The 13,821-nt window shown below is 43.6% G+C and overlaps 3 protein-coding genes across 3 annotated transcripts in view; all 3 read left to right on the forward strand.

The window, feature by feature from the left end:
- Positions 1–580: 580 nt before the first annotated feature.
- LOC311367965 (PR domain zinc finger protein 12-like) lies at positions 581–4,253 on the forward strand (the record flags this gene model as incomplete). The annotated part of the gene is made up of 6 exons (XM_084486832.1): positions 581–800; positions 2,312–2,502; positions 2,995–3,150; positions 3,429–3,543; positions 3,667–4,079; positions 4,206–4,253. 6 exons carry the CDS (start codon positions 581–583, stop codon positions 4,251–4,253), a joined length of 1,143 nt encoding a protein of 380 aa, XP_084342958.1.
- A 2,127-nt stretch (positions 4,254–6,380) lies between these two features.
- Positions 6,381–9,409, forward strand: exosc2 (exosome component 2). The gene is made up of 9 exons (XM_084486081.1): positions 6,381–6,529; positions 6,742–6,843; positions 6,999–7,044; positions 7,188–7,277; positions 7,474–7,539; positions 7,817–7,885; positions 8,251–8,427; positions 8,863–8,991; positions 9,127–9,409. The coding sequence occupies exons 1-9, from the start codon at positions 6,402–6,404 to the stop codon at positions 9,205–9,207; spliced, it is 888 nt and encodes a 295-aa protein (XP_084342207.1). The 5' UTR covers positions 6,381–6,401; the 3' UTR covers positions 9,208–9,409.
- A 316-nt stretch (positions 9,410–9,725) lies between these two features.
- Positions 9,726–13,821, forward strand: part of abl1 (c-abl oncogene 1, non-receptor tyrosine kinase) — a 30,653-nt gene continuing 26,557 nt past the window's right edge. The window contains exon 1 of the mRNA XM_084486964.1: positions 9,726–11,271. Coding sequence (XP_084343090.1) covers positions 11,145–11,271 — 127 coding nt within the window. The 5' untranslated portion in view covers positions 9,726–11,144. The remainder of the gene's footprint in view (positions 11,272–13,821) is intronic.

Raw genomic sequence — 13,821 nt, forward strand, 5'->3', positions numbered from 1 at the left:
AACGAAGCATGGCAACGATACGGCAGCAATGAGATAAATAGCGATATGTTTGGTTTGGCTTTTATTCAACAGTTGTATAGGCCTATTTAATTTAATTACAAACAAAACTCATTCCATTCACAATTCATGTCCGCGCGCTGCGTTTGATTTACAAAAAATGAAAAGTCAATGTTGTGTTCCCATATTGTTTGTTGAAGATCTCTCTCTCTCTCTCTCTCTCTCTCTCTCTCTCTCTCTCTCTCTCTCTCTCTCTCTCTCTCTCTCTCTCTCTCTCTCTCTCTCTCTCTCTCTCTCGCTCTCTCTCTCTCTCCCCCCCCCCCTCCCCCCCCCTCTCTCTCTAACACGGAGCGGAGCGAGGGGCCTGAGCGTTTTTCCTAGTGGTGCAACAGGAAGGTCCAGGCGATAAGGGGGAGTGTCATTAATAAGTAATTAGACAGGGGGTCACACAGCCACTTATATAAGAGAGGCTCGCCGCGAGGCACCACAACATTCTCCAGCACACCGTCGGAGGGGGAAGGACCGGAGCCCCTTTTACGCGCACAGCCCGTACGTTCACTTTAGCAACAGACGCGTTTGAAACATGGGCTCCGTGCTGCCGGTCGATGCTCTGGTGCTCAAGTCTGGATTTAAGTGTCAGAGTCACTCGCTGTCCGACATTATCACCTCCGACATCCTGCACAGCTTCCTGTACGGGAGGTGGAGGAACGTGTTGGGGGAGCATCTGATGGAGGAGAGACACAACGCCATCAGCCCCAAAACCGCCTTCACGGCCGAGGTGCTGGCCCAGTCCTTCGCTGGAGGTAAGGCCCGAAGTCTGCACGCGTTATCTGGCACGGGGCCAAAGTTGTGGACACTTTACTTTGGTTCCGGATTTATTTAGTAAAGTCACCTGTTGCCCGATACACGCGTTACGGTGTTAAAAAACTATTCCTTGGATCGTTTAGGTTTTAGTCGAATCAGTTTCAACATTTATAAATAGTTATTTGTGTAGATTATGTAGTTGCAAAAATACACTTTATGCCTTAATATGGGAATAAATGACATTATGTTTTTAGGCTTATGTGGGCTTATGTGGCAGAAACGAAATATCAATTAAATATAAAAATACTTTTCTTATTTAATTATATTAGAAATTATATTTAAATTGTATTTAGGTCTATATATAAATCGATGTATTTTTTTCTGTGTTCTTCTCTAATTTCGCACTGCTAAATGCGGTGATCGACTCGGGAGCTGCTTAGCGCGTAACCGGGGCCGACCGAAGGACGCAGAGTATTAAATGAATTTGGTTAACTTTGTGCTTGACCTGGGAAAGTTTCCACTTAAACCTCGCGGAGAGAAAGGTCTCCTTTCTTTGAGATGTCCTGGGTTTTTCTCGGGCATTCATCAATCTCCGGCCCGTCTCTCTCCTGCGCTGGCAGCTATGGGGCTCCCCAGCCTCCCCTTTCTCTGGCCTGAAGAGATGCTGTTCCCCGCATAATGCACCGTGAAGGCTAATTCTAATGCTATTCATAGCATGTCAACCATCTAATCGCCTTTCCATTTTTTTGTTTAAGAAATTCCTTGGTCTTTTTTTAACAAGTCCAGGTTTCATTCACTGCAAATTTATTGCTACAAAGTTCTTAAAAGGATAATGAATTTGGAATTAGCCGTTTCTTTTGCAGTGCGCTTTAATGAATATCACATCTGAAGCATGACAAATTGCTGGACCCTCGGAAATAGAAGACCATTTAACCCGCGTTTGGTCAGTCTTTTCGCAGTCCACCTCCAGAAATGTCTTTGATTTCAACATTAAAGAAGCGCATGAGATTTTTTTTTCTTTCTCATGTGAATGCGGATGAATATGCTTTCGGAAAGGGGGTTTCTCTGTGGAAAAAAAACGTCCACTTCACAGGGCCTACAGCTAATCGAATTAAACGGGGGATCGGGTGTTCAGCTTAATATTTGGACAAAATAAGATCCAGTCCATTTACCTCTTTCAGGACTTTTCTAAAATCCCATTTCCCCCTAAAAGCTCCGGGGCCTTTTCACCCTGCCGAATCTCTCCGAATCTTATTCACACAATCTTTATTTAGCGGGTTAAAGGTCATGAGACCTTATTATGTCATGCCAAATTAAATAAATAAATATATACATATATGTATATGTAGGCCTTTATATATATTTTTATTTTTTTTATTTTTTTTGAAAATAAAAAACATGTTTACGAAAAGATAATTAAACCAGTTGACCCTCCAGGCCTGTTGTAATAATAATTATTATAATAATAATTGTAACGCCAATATTAATCAGTTCCCTTGTTCTCCCCCAGAGGTGCAGAAGCTGTCCAGCCTGGTGCTGCCCAGCGAGGTGGTCATCGCCCAGAGCTCCATCCCCGGGGAGGGGCTCGGCATCTTCTCCAAGACCTGGATCAAGGCCGGCACCGAGATGGGCCCCTTCACGGGCCGCGTGCTGTCCCCGGAGCACGTGGACCTGCTGAAGAACAACAACCTCATGTGGGAGGTGAGCTCCCCCCCCCCCCCCCCCCCCCCCCGCAGCCTGTAACGAACGACCTTTACCGAGCCGCTGCGGCACCAGCGGGTAGAGGCTGTTGGAACCACAATCAGAATGACTTTTATTGCATCTTATTGTACAAGTACACAAGAGTACAATTATTAGGCTGGGTTACACAACATCCACATAGCAGCAACAATACAAGATAAAGTAAATAAAGATAAGTAAACAAAAAAAAGTAAAAAAGAAGTTGCAGCATAGATACCAATAATAAATAATAATAATAAAATAAAGCAAGTAATAATAGGTAGAGAAACTAAAACCGTGGTAATAAGTAATAATAAGTAATGAGGTGTAGTAAAGTGTAAGAGTAAAATGTTTTTTGGTGTTTGCGTCAAATAGGCTATGTTGTTTGGACAGATTTCCAAAGTCCACCGCCCAAATTAAACACAGTCTCCAAACGTCAAACGAACCCACTAACCCTCGACCCCTCCGTCCCAGGTGTTCAACGAGGACGGCTCGGTGCGCTACTTCATCGATGCCAGCCAGGAGGATCAGCGCAGCTGGATGACGTACATCAAGTGCGCGCGCAACGAGCAGGAGCAGAATCTGGAAGTTGTGCAAATCGGCAGCAGCATCTTCTACAAGGCGGTGGAGGTAGGCGTCTGCATAACTCCTATTTTCTGAAAGCCGCATTATAACTATTGTTGAAATGTGTTGTAGGCTGATCGCATTAAGTGAAATCTCTAAAACAACAACGGGGGCAACGAGTAGCATGTGGCTTTTCCAGTAAACAACCTCTCGTCTCGCTGTATAACAGCGTAACCTGTTGGCCAGGGACGGGAATGGCAGATCCAGGGTCCCGACGCACTGTGCTTTAAAAAACTCTTCCTAATAGTAACCTTGTTGTTTTTTCTTCTTTATTTTTTCCCCAGACCATCCCTCCCGACCAGGAACTCCTTGTCTGGTACGGTAACACCCACAACACGTTCCTGGGCATCCCTGGTGTCCCGACCATCGAGGAGGAACAGCAGAAGAAGACTCGAAACGGTGAGACATTTTCCAATCTACTTATTGGGGATCCTTCACTGGCAGTCGAGAATGTCCTCTCAACATGTCCAGTTGAGTTAACATGTGTCTAACATGTGTCTTATTACATATTTTCCCCATCAGAGGACTCTCATTCCTGCGATGGCTCCACCTCATCGTGCTCCCCATCCTCCTCCTCCTCCTCCTCCTCCTCCTCCTCCTCCTCCTCCTCCTCTCTGCTGACCAGCAGCGGTCGCATGCGCTGCGTCATCTGCCACCGGGGCTTCAACTCGCGCAGCAACCTGCGCTCCCACATGCGCATCCACACGCTGGACAAGCCCTTCGTCTGCCGCTTCTGCAACCGCCGCTTCAGCCAGTCGTCCACGCTGCGCAACCACGTGCGCCTGCACACGGGCGAGCGGCCCTACAAGTGCCACGTGTGCCAGAGCGCCTACTCCCAGCTGGCCGGGCTGCGGGCGCACCAGAAGAGCGCCCGGCACAAGCCCGCCGTGACGGCGGCGGCGGCGGCGGCGGCCCTGTTGGACCCGCCCACCCGGGCGTCCCCACCGCCCCCTCCCCCTCCCCCTCCTCCTCCTCCTCCACCTCAGCTCACGAGCAGCATGAGCAGCATGAGCAGCAGCCTCCATCACCCCCACCACAACCACCACCACCGTCACCCCCAGATGCCCATGGTGCACCACCACCACCACATCCCCACCATGGTGCTCTGACCACCCCCACCGTGGTGCTCTGACCACCCCCACCGTGGTGCTCTGACCACCCCCACCGTGGTGCTCTGACCACCCCCACCGTGGTGCTCTGACCACCCCCACCGTGGTGCTCTGACCACCCCCACCGTGGTGCTCTGACCACCCCCACCGTGGTGCTCTGACCACCCCCACCGTGGTGCTCTGACCACCCCCACCGTGGTGCTCTGACCACCCCCACCGTGGTGCTCTGACCACCCCCACCGTGGTGCTCTGACCACCCCCACCGTGGTGCTCTGACCACCCCCACCGTGGTGCTCTGACCACCCCCATGGAGACGGAGTTGGGTCGAGACAACATTGCACTTTAGGGCTGTAGGCAGGGACGAGGCGGAGGAGCTGTCATGAGAGGAGGCTGGATGTGATAGGTCCGTCGGTGATTCAAGACTTTTTAATTGGTTGCCTTATTTTTTTTCCAAGTTTGTTTTTTATTATTTCCAATTTCCCCCCCGAAAAACAAACGTATTTGTTCGATTCATTTTACGTCAACGCAGTATAAAATCTCGGGAATATTTTTTTAAGATGTTTTTGTACATTCTATTTAGTATTCAAAACATGTTTATAAAAAAGCATATCAATTATGAGATATTTTTGAATTTTAAATCGTCCTTCCCAACTCAGGCAAATTGTACATTATTCCAAACTGAAGGAGGAGCAGACAGCAGACAGTAGAGGCCTAGTGTACATTCATATTGCTTCATTCCACCACGTGAAAAACAGTCACTTTATCTTTGTACAGTCTGCATTCGGTTGGCAGCATTTGTTTCATTTCAAAACTTTATTCTAATGTACATATGAATGTAAATATATTTGTGCTTTCCTATATTTTAAATAAATCATGATATAAACAAATAAGGTGTGTATGTCATCATGGAAGAGAATAAAAGCAAAGATTAAAAAATACATGAAGAGAAATGATCCAACATGCAGCAAGGAACTTTGAATGGCGGATTATATAATTGATAGTCATACACAGTCTTGTGAGATGAATTGACGTGTGTGTGTGTGTGTGTGTGTGTGTGTGTGTGTGTGTGTGTGTGTGTGTGTGTGTGTGTGTGTGTGTGTGTGTGTGTGTGTGTGTGTGTGTGTGTGTGTGTGTGTGTGTTAGAGAGAGACATTATTTATGACTATTTAACTATTTTATTTTCGGACTAACAAACACTTGTCTCTTCATCAACCAAAGTTACATTTTTTTTTTTTTTGTTTTTTTCAAACAACAAAATATGAATGATCAATTTCCCATTGTTAAGTGGGTTTAATGCTTTGAACTGATCATTACTCATAAACTGATCATATATTGTTTACTCTATATTAACTATATAGTAATATATGAATCTCTCTCAATTTATATATTTTCCTTAATCTCTATAATTTTCATTAATTAAATATGTTAGAGGTTAAAATATATAAACAGAAAATAAACAATAAACGTGAATTAACGTTTAAAAGAACATATAAACAGCCTTGCTTTGACATTAGCAACAGGCATTTATCTGTCAATCTTACACAACTATGAGCATTTAATTCCATAGCGTTTAATTCCATAGCATTTAATTCCATAGCGCCCATTTGGCACACGTGTGCCAAATGGGCACACGTGTAGGCTACCTCTCATTAAAACTTACCTCTCATTAAAAATTACAAAACAAAATGTTGTTTGTGTAACACTAAAACAGTGTTTTTTCTATAAATATAAGGCAAGGCAACTTTATTTATATAGCACTTTTCATACACAAGGCAGACTCAAAGTGCTTCACATATAAACATTGTCATACAATAAAAGAAAATAATAGATAAGTAAAAATAGTAAAATAGATAAGACTATTGTGAAGCGCCTTTGAGTTCCACTAGAGGTCACCAGAGAGCCGCAGATGAACACGGGAAGACGCTCGAGTCACGGTACAACTGACGGATGTTAATTGTTGTGGTTGTTGAAGTTGTTGTTTTTTATGTTGAAATAAAAATTCTTAAAGATTTATGAATTACAAAAATATATAAATAAATAAATACATTTTTTTTTATTTCTTCAGTTCTTCAGGATGTTGACGTCGCTTTGCGGGATTGCGTCACTCTCAAGCGCCAAAACAACTCATCCTCCAACGGAGCCAAAAGCATGGCAGTGGACATGAGATTGCCAACTTTCCGCAGCGATTCGCGCTCAGTCTCTCTTTTTGATCGTAAAGGGAATAAAGATCTTGTCGTCCCAGGGGATGTGATCACAACAGATACAGGCTTCATGAGGTTCGTAGCAATTTATAACTTATACAGGCCTACGTGTTGTGATGGATGGAGCTGCTTACATTATCAGCCCCAATTCCTGGTGTGCTCTCTGATCTCCAGGGGCCATGGCACGTACCTGGACGATGATAAACAGATGTTTTCTCCCTGATCTCCAGGGGCCATGGCACGTACCTGGACGATGATAACCTGGTGTTTTTCTCTCTGATTTGCAGGGGCCATGGCACGTACCTGGACGATGATAACCTGACAGCTTCAGTGGCCGGAGAGGTAGAGAGGGTAGACAAACTGATCTGTGTGAAACCTCTTAAGACCAGGTAAGTGAACCTTTGGTGATTGTCCTACATTTATGTACTTAGTTACCAGTGCATGATACGTGTACTTTGGGTTAAGTTTAGTGTCATAATTCATATTTTATTTAATTAATCAAACGCGTTGTAAGTTTATTGTAAGTTTCTATTTTAAACTACAGATTCAATGGGGAGGTTGGAGATGTCGTGGTTGGTCGAATCACTGAGGTAAAAAAGTTTGTGTTTTCTTTTTGGGACCTTTGGAAATCTTCAGAGGATTTGATTAAGATCTGTGTGTGTGTTAGTGAGGTGGGACGTTATATACGTAACATGCATGAGCTGTCTCAAAGTGTTTGAAAATGTGTCTTCAGGTACAACAGAAACGGTGGAAGGTGGAGACAAACTCTCGCCTGGATTCAGTTCTCCTGTTGTCGTCGGTCAACCTGCCCGGTGGAGAACTGGTTTGTCTCTTAACTTGTAAAGCACATATGCGTTACTGTACCTGTGTGTGTCATTAGTTTAGAGGCAGCGTTTTATGAAGAGCTAGAACATTGAAAAGAGCTATGTTGTGAGCTTGAGGAGCAGATTTGGACAAGGGGGCTTGTGCTGGAGAAAATAATGATGTCATCGTCGTCTTGCTGTTATTTATTCACTTAGAGACGAAGATGTGCAGAGGACGAGCTGACCATGAGATCATATCTCCAGGAAGGAGATCTCATCAGTGTAACCTCCCGTTCCTTCACTATAAACCACAATATGATATAGTAGTGTACAATGTACTGTTAAAGTTACACTATAAACCACAATATGATATAGTAGTGTATAATGTACTGTTAAAGTTACACTATAAACCACAATATGATATAGTAGTGTACAATGTACTGTTAAAGTTACACTATAAACCACAATATGATATAGTAGTGTACAATGTACTGTACAGGTGTTGCTGCTGATGATTCCAGCCCCTGGCTTCATCCTATCTGCTTTGTCTGTTCTTTAGGCGGAGGTGCAGTCGGTCTATGCAGACGGAGCACTGCTGCTTCACACTCGAAGTTTAAAGTATGGAAAAGTAAGTCATTGCAATTATACAGTTATTATTGAGTAATTCAATGAATCCATAAATCAATTGGCACGATACAAACTATGTCTGTTTAGTTAATACATTCACGAGTTGAACAGAATACAACTCAAATCAACATATATGGATATTCTAGATGAATATACAACTTGGATGTTTATAACTTATTTAATGTTTTTGGTATATATATGTTTCTCTCTTGTAAAATGTTGTGTGATAAAGATTGTCCATACAGACGACACTGAATGCAAAGTAGCCCTGATTTACTATTGAGTCACTGTAAATCTATTGGGTCCTTGTTTGAATATATCAAATGAAAGAAAAACCACTCCTCTTCATGTTCTCCTCATCGTTAGCTGGGGCAAGGAGTGCTTGTCCAGATCTCTCCGTCGCTGATTAAAAGACAGAAGACTCATTTCCATCACCTTCCGTGCGGAGCCTCCGTCATCCTGGGCAACAACGGCTTTGTGTGGCTGTACCCCACCCCGGGCCAGCTGGACGAGGAGGCCGGGGGCTTCTACACCAGCCTGGAGGTGACACCCTGAGGACCACCACAACGCATCAGTCCTCGTCTAATAGCCAGCAAAACCAAGAACTGTTGGATTAAATACCACTAGTTTCAATGTTATTGACGTGTAGTGGGACCAAAATGTCTGGTTTTGAGGTTGGTGATAGACTGATATCCAGATGGCTGATATCAGTTTCTAATATTGTTTTTGGTAGATGGCATGAAAACATTCTTGCTATTTCATTAAAAAACATTTCCGTCCCGTGATGAGTTTATATGTAAGAAGAAAAAATAAATACGATACATAGGTCGTATGTGGACGATGTCATGACTCTGTAACAAATATAATACAATACAATATTGGAATCTTCCAGTGACTTCACACGTGTGCCAGTGCAGGGTCGTTTAGGTCAGGGTTAGTGGTTTAAAGCCGTGTGTGTCCTTCTGTGTTCTCCTCCAGCCCATCTCCCTGTCTGACCGCGAGGTCATCTCCAGGCTCAGGAACTGTCTCCTGGCGCTGGCGGCCCACAAAGTGCTCCTGTACGACACCAGCGTGCTGTACTGCTACGAGGTCTCTCTGTCACAGCAGGTGAGCCGGCCAGCACTCGCTGGTCGAATTTGAATAATAATCCACTTTTTGTGTACCACAAATGTTCAAAAAACCACATTGTGCCAAAGGTCAAGGTCACCTATGTTGAGGTGTCATGTTGACGTGCCCTGGCAGGTCAAGGACATCCTGAAACCAGAAGTGATGGAGGAGATAGTGATGATGACACAGCAGAAACTAGTGGAACACGAGGGTTAAAACGTCACCCCTCGGACTCATGTCCCAAAACACGTCGGCGTTCTGCCATCAGGAGACCCCTCCACCCTAGATGACAGTAATGAATCTTTATTCCAACATGAAGATGTACTTTTCATGTAAGTTTTTCATGTATGAAAACGATTGCTCTTTCCTGATTTGTTTGTAATAAATCTGTTTTTCATGAAATGTATTTGTGAAATGACTTCCAACATCTCCAGAACTGCAGAAATCTGTTTATTCTTTGTTCAAGAAATTTTTACTCAATATCGGAATCGCTTGTTTGTTTTGATGACCATTTACAAATTCAAGATGACCTTGGTCACCATGGAGCCACTGTCAGGGTGTCAGTCCAATCACTTATGCAGTCCCAGGATCCAGTGGATTCCAATGGTTAAACAAAAATGTTCCCACCGCGCGCCAGGCGCACACGGTACTAGCCCACGCACGTTCTGTGACGTGGAGCGTAGCCCCGCCCACATAGTTCGCTAAACCAGCGTATGGAAACATGGCGGCCCTGGCGACAACTATTCGGCCAAACTTTATCTCTTATTTACACGTGAGTCGAATGAATACCTTTTAGACCCGAGAGGGTTCTCGAGGATAGTTCGCCAACTGTACACGCGGGGAAAGTTCTGCACGACGGGCCCACGCAGCGCTGTAGCTGACCCCGGAGCGGCTACCCTCGAGCAGAGCCGTGATTCGTGCCCGGGACCGGGTGCCTAGTCCGGGGCTCCGCAGGACGGGGAGAGGGGACACGGAAGTCTGCAAACTAATTGAACGCCTGTGTTGGATGGACAGAATAAAACGGCTTCTTCATGACGGGATGCTGACATGTTCCAAGGGCCAGTGCCATGGTTAGACCTGGTTAGTGTCGTGATGGTGACCCATCGGTAACCAACTGTTGACTGTTCCGAAGTGCCTTTAAAGTAGTCGCACACCGCCAGCTAACGTTAGCTCCCAGTGCTATCCCCATGATTAGCTTTAAGTAGCCCACTTAGCAATAATGTAAACTAATGGTAGGTTTTTTTATTTTCTCCACATTGTACAGTCAGTCCACTGAACTAACTTAATGTGTGCTTTATGAAATGTTTTACAAGTTCAGTGGGCACTTCAGATGATGTGACCACCATCAGCAGGGATTTGATATATAGCGAGCAGAGATGTCGTTTTCTTAAATGTGTTTTTTCCAGGTTTATTTATTAAAAGCTATAGTTATTAAGTCCACAACTCTGAATGCCATACTTGCCAAACAGCCAAACTCGTCACATTTGATAGTATGATCTGCAGTTGAGCAAAATCTGTTGGTTTGACAATCTGTTAGATTGTTTATTTTATTGATTATATAGAAAAAGTAAAGAATAACGTTAGTCAAATCCAATAGGAAAAAACTTGGGCAACCATGGGCAATTTAGAACCAGCGTGCAGTATGTGGACCTAAATGTGATTATGTCGAAGCAGTCAGTCCTGTAGCTGTTGTTCTGTGTCACTGATGGGTATTGCTTGGTAATTGGTCTACGTTTACTGGGGCTATAGTTCAACATTGTGCAAAAGTACTGGGCTCTTATTTTCCAAAAGCCATGTCTTTGGAGAACAGGCATTCAAACCTACCCTATGCTCATCCCGGTCTCGAACGCATTTGTTCTCTTGGAAAGCCACACAGCGGTCGTGTTGGACATCCCTGAACCTGAATGCTTTTCTCCCAGATGCAAAGACTGTCAGTCGCCCTCTCTCTCCTCATATGCCACTAATGTTTGACTAAAGAAGGACAACCACACTGTGCAGGATTGACCCTCACTACCTGGACCCCCAGGAGAGTGTAGACCCAGCCAGGGAAGGGCCTTTGGTTTTCCCCAGAACCCCCCCTGGGCCTAGTGCCTGTCAGACTGTGAGCAGGAGCGCAGGTTGGAGTCCCGGCTGCCGCCTGGCATCCTGCCCTTATGGGGCAGCAGCCGGGGAAGTTTGTCGGGGACCAGAGGAGACCCAGTCTGCCTGCCTTCATCAAGAGCGGGAAGAGGGAGTCATCACGCCATGGGCCTCACCATTGTAATGTGTTTGCTGTGCATGGTAAGTGAAAGCTTCTGATCCTGATGCATTACTGTATACAGAATAACCTCTTTAAATCTGTCTCTTTATTGCTGGTGTTAATGTTCCTCTGAGCAGTGCTCTCAAGGGGGTTCATTAGACCATGCACAGGTTCGAGTGTCTGTTAAAATGGAATTCTATCAACTACAGTATTGCCAATAGTTGTGCTATTGCAATACTTTTACTCACAATCACTAGACCACTTCCTTAAGGTAATGGGAGCAGTGTTTATGCTAGTCAGAGCCTGAGCTTATGGCAAGGGCCCCAATACAGCCTGCAAAGCTGTGTCAGGCTCGTACAGCGGTAAGATCATCTTTAAAAAGTACTGATTTCACTCATCTTCTTTGTATACTGCTGCAGTGGGATGTCTGACGTTTCTGAAATGGAACCCTTCCCTGAGGATGAAACCGATATCTGATAATTAAGGTTGATGCTTCAGTGTTTTAAAGACATACTCTCCAATCAATGCCGTTGTAAATACGGCCTCAATATCTCTGCGTGACTCGAGTTCATCCGTGGCAAAGTGGAATGTGACACAAAGTTGTAAAATCTAACAGTGTTCATTGTACATCACTAAACGTAAACGTCATTGGATGAGGGAGGTCCGAATAAACCTAATAATGATCCATAAATTGATACCCCTTTTTGTGTAATTGGAGCTGTATTTACCATCACCCCCAACTTTTGATTTGTTGAGCAGGAAGAGCTATAAAAGGGGATGTGAGTCACAGCACAAGCTGAGGACAATGTCAGCACATGCTCAAAGATATTTGCAGTTGCCTAGCTCTTCCTGCGGAGTCTAGCATGGGACTGACTAGGCTGGAGCAATAGGCTAGGCTAGGCTAACCAGCGCCATGAGCATTCTCACCCGGCAGGTTTAGGTCTTTACTTGCAGCCGCCTGAGAGAAAGACAGAGGCACTGTTGGGCAAGCAAAGACCTGTCCTGCATCTGGCCCAGGCACCTAATACACTGTACAGTATGGTGGTGCTCTCTGTCTCTGGTTATACAGTGGGTCAGGTTCAAGACCTTGTGTCTTCTTAGCCTGCATGGCAGACTGTAGAGTATTATAGTATTTAGTTAATAGTATTTATAGCAGTAGTAGTTGTATTTTAGTAGCTTCATACACACATTTTTATAGACAATAATTAGCCTAAAAGAGGCATTGATGTCTTAAAATGTGTATTAAGGTAAATCATCATCTAGTCTAATAATGTAATTTTAGTGCACACCAATAAGTAAAACTAATTAAGTGTAATTTATTTTGCTGTAGAAGTAGAGTTGGAATAAATCAGACGGTAGAAGCATAGAAAATGTTGTCAAAACCCACTTCACACTAGAAGTAGAAAGCCTCTTTTTTTTACAGAGAACTCCCCCATTAAACAGTACTTTCTCATCAACTGTATACATTTTAGTGAAGAAATATTACCCAAACGTTTTTTAGCTATAAAAATATGATTTAGAGGTTTATTTACTCTTTAATAAGCAATAGCATGGCATTGTTAGTCGCAGTAAAGTGGCGAATGAAGGTGAATAAACCATACCATTAAACATAATTTTGTATTTTTGTCCTGTCCCTATGCATGATTACCGCTAAATGTTTTGGAACGGATGAGGAAATGAAAGTGCTGTTGAAAAGTGTTTTTATGTAAATAGTAGTGATCCTCATTCACTTCCTGAACCTCCACTGGAACTGGCTGACACATGGAATAGGAAGTGAGATTAGGATTTGGGGGTTGATGACCAAAGGACAGAATCCTCTGTTTGGAAAATGAAAATTGTGACATTTTAAATGTACTAAGCAATAATGATCATGTTGTGATCCAGTCACTAACCTAACAATAGCAAACAATATGCAGTGGAACAGTTTTTAGAAGAACTTTGATATTAGTGTATTGGCCTATATTAAGTTTGACTGTGATAAAAGTAACATGTCAATGTTGCTGGACCAGCCACACTATTAAATAGGACTGGAATTAACCAATTGGACTGCATTGTTATTTGGCTATTTAGATTTTTAGGTTAAACTCATTTACTAATGAGTTGTTGCTGGATGTTGCTTCAATGGACAGACTGATGTTATGTTATTATGTGCACCAATGTTGTTTAAATTAAACCATCGTAGGATTTGGAGGTTGAAGGGCCAAGGGCAGAGAATGATGCAAATCGTGGGAATTGCATTGAAGGAACAATTGTGAAATGTTTGTTTAGGATTCAAGCAAACATGTAGAATATTGAGTCTTTATCAATTGAGTCTGTTCATTGACTGGGTTTCTGGTGACTGAATGTTTAGTTGGAGTAGTTGATTAGGAGAAAGAATATGAGATTGGAATAGAACAATTCTACCAACTGCTTTGCTTTAATGAGATACAATAATGCCAGTTTCTCTTTAAAATCTCTTGCAGTAAACAGCAGAGAAAATAGTAATAGCACGAGAAAGTTGCTCCTTTTGCACTTCAGCGTTTTCTACAAGCTTAGTAAAAGTCTTGAACTTTGGACAATAAGGAGATTGACCTTTCCTAACCAATCCCATG

This window comes from Micromesistius poutassou (assembly GCF_964030765.1).
Source record: "Micromesistius poutassou genome assembly, chromosome: 22".
NCBI classification, from domain to species: domain Eukaryota; kingdom Metazoa; phylum Chordata; class Actinopteri; order Gadiformes; family Gadidae; genus Micromesistius; species Micromesistius poutassou.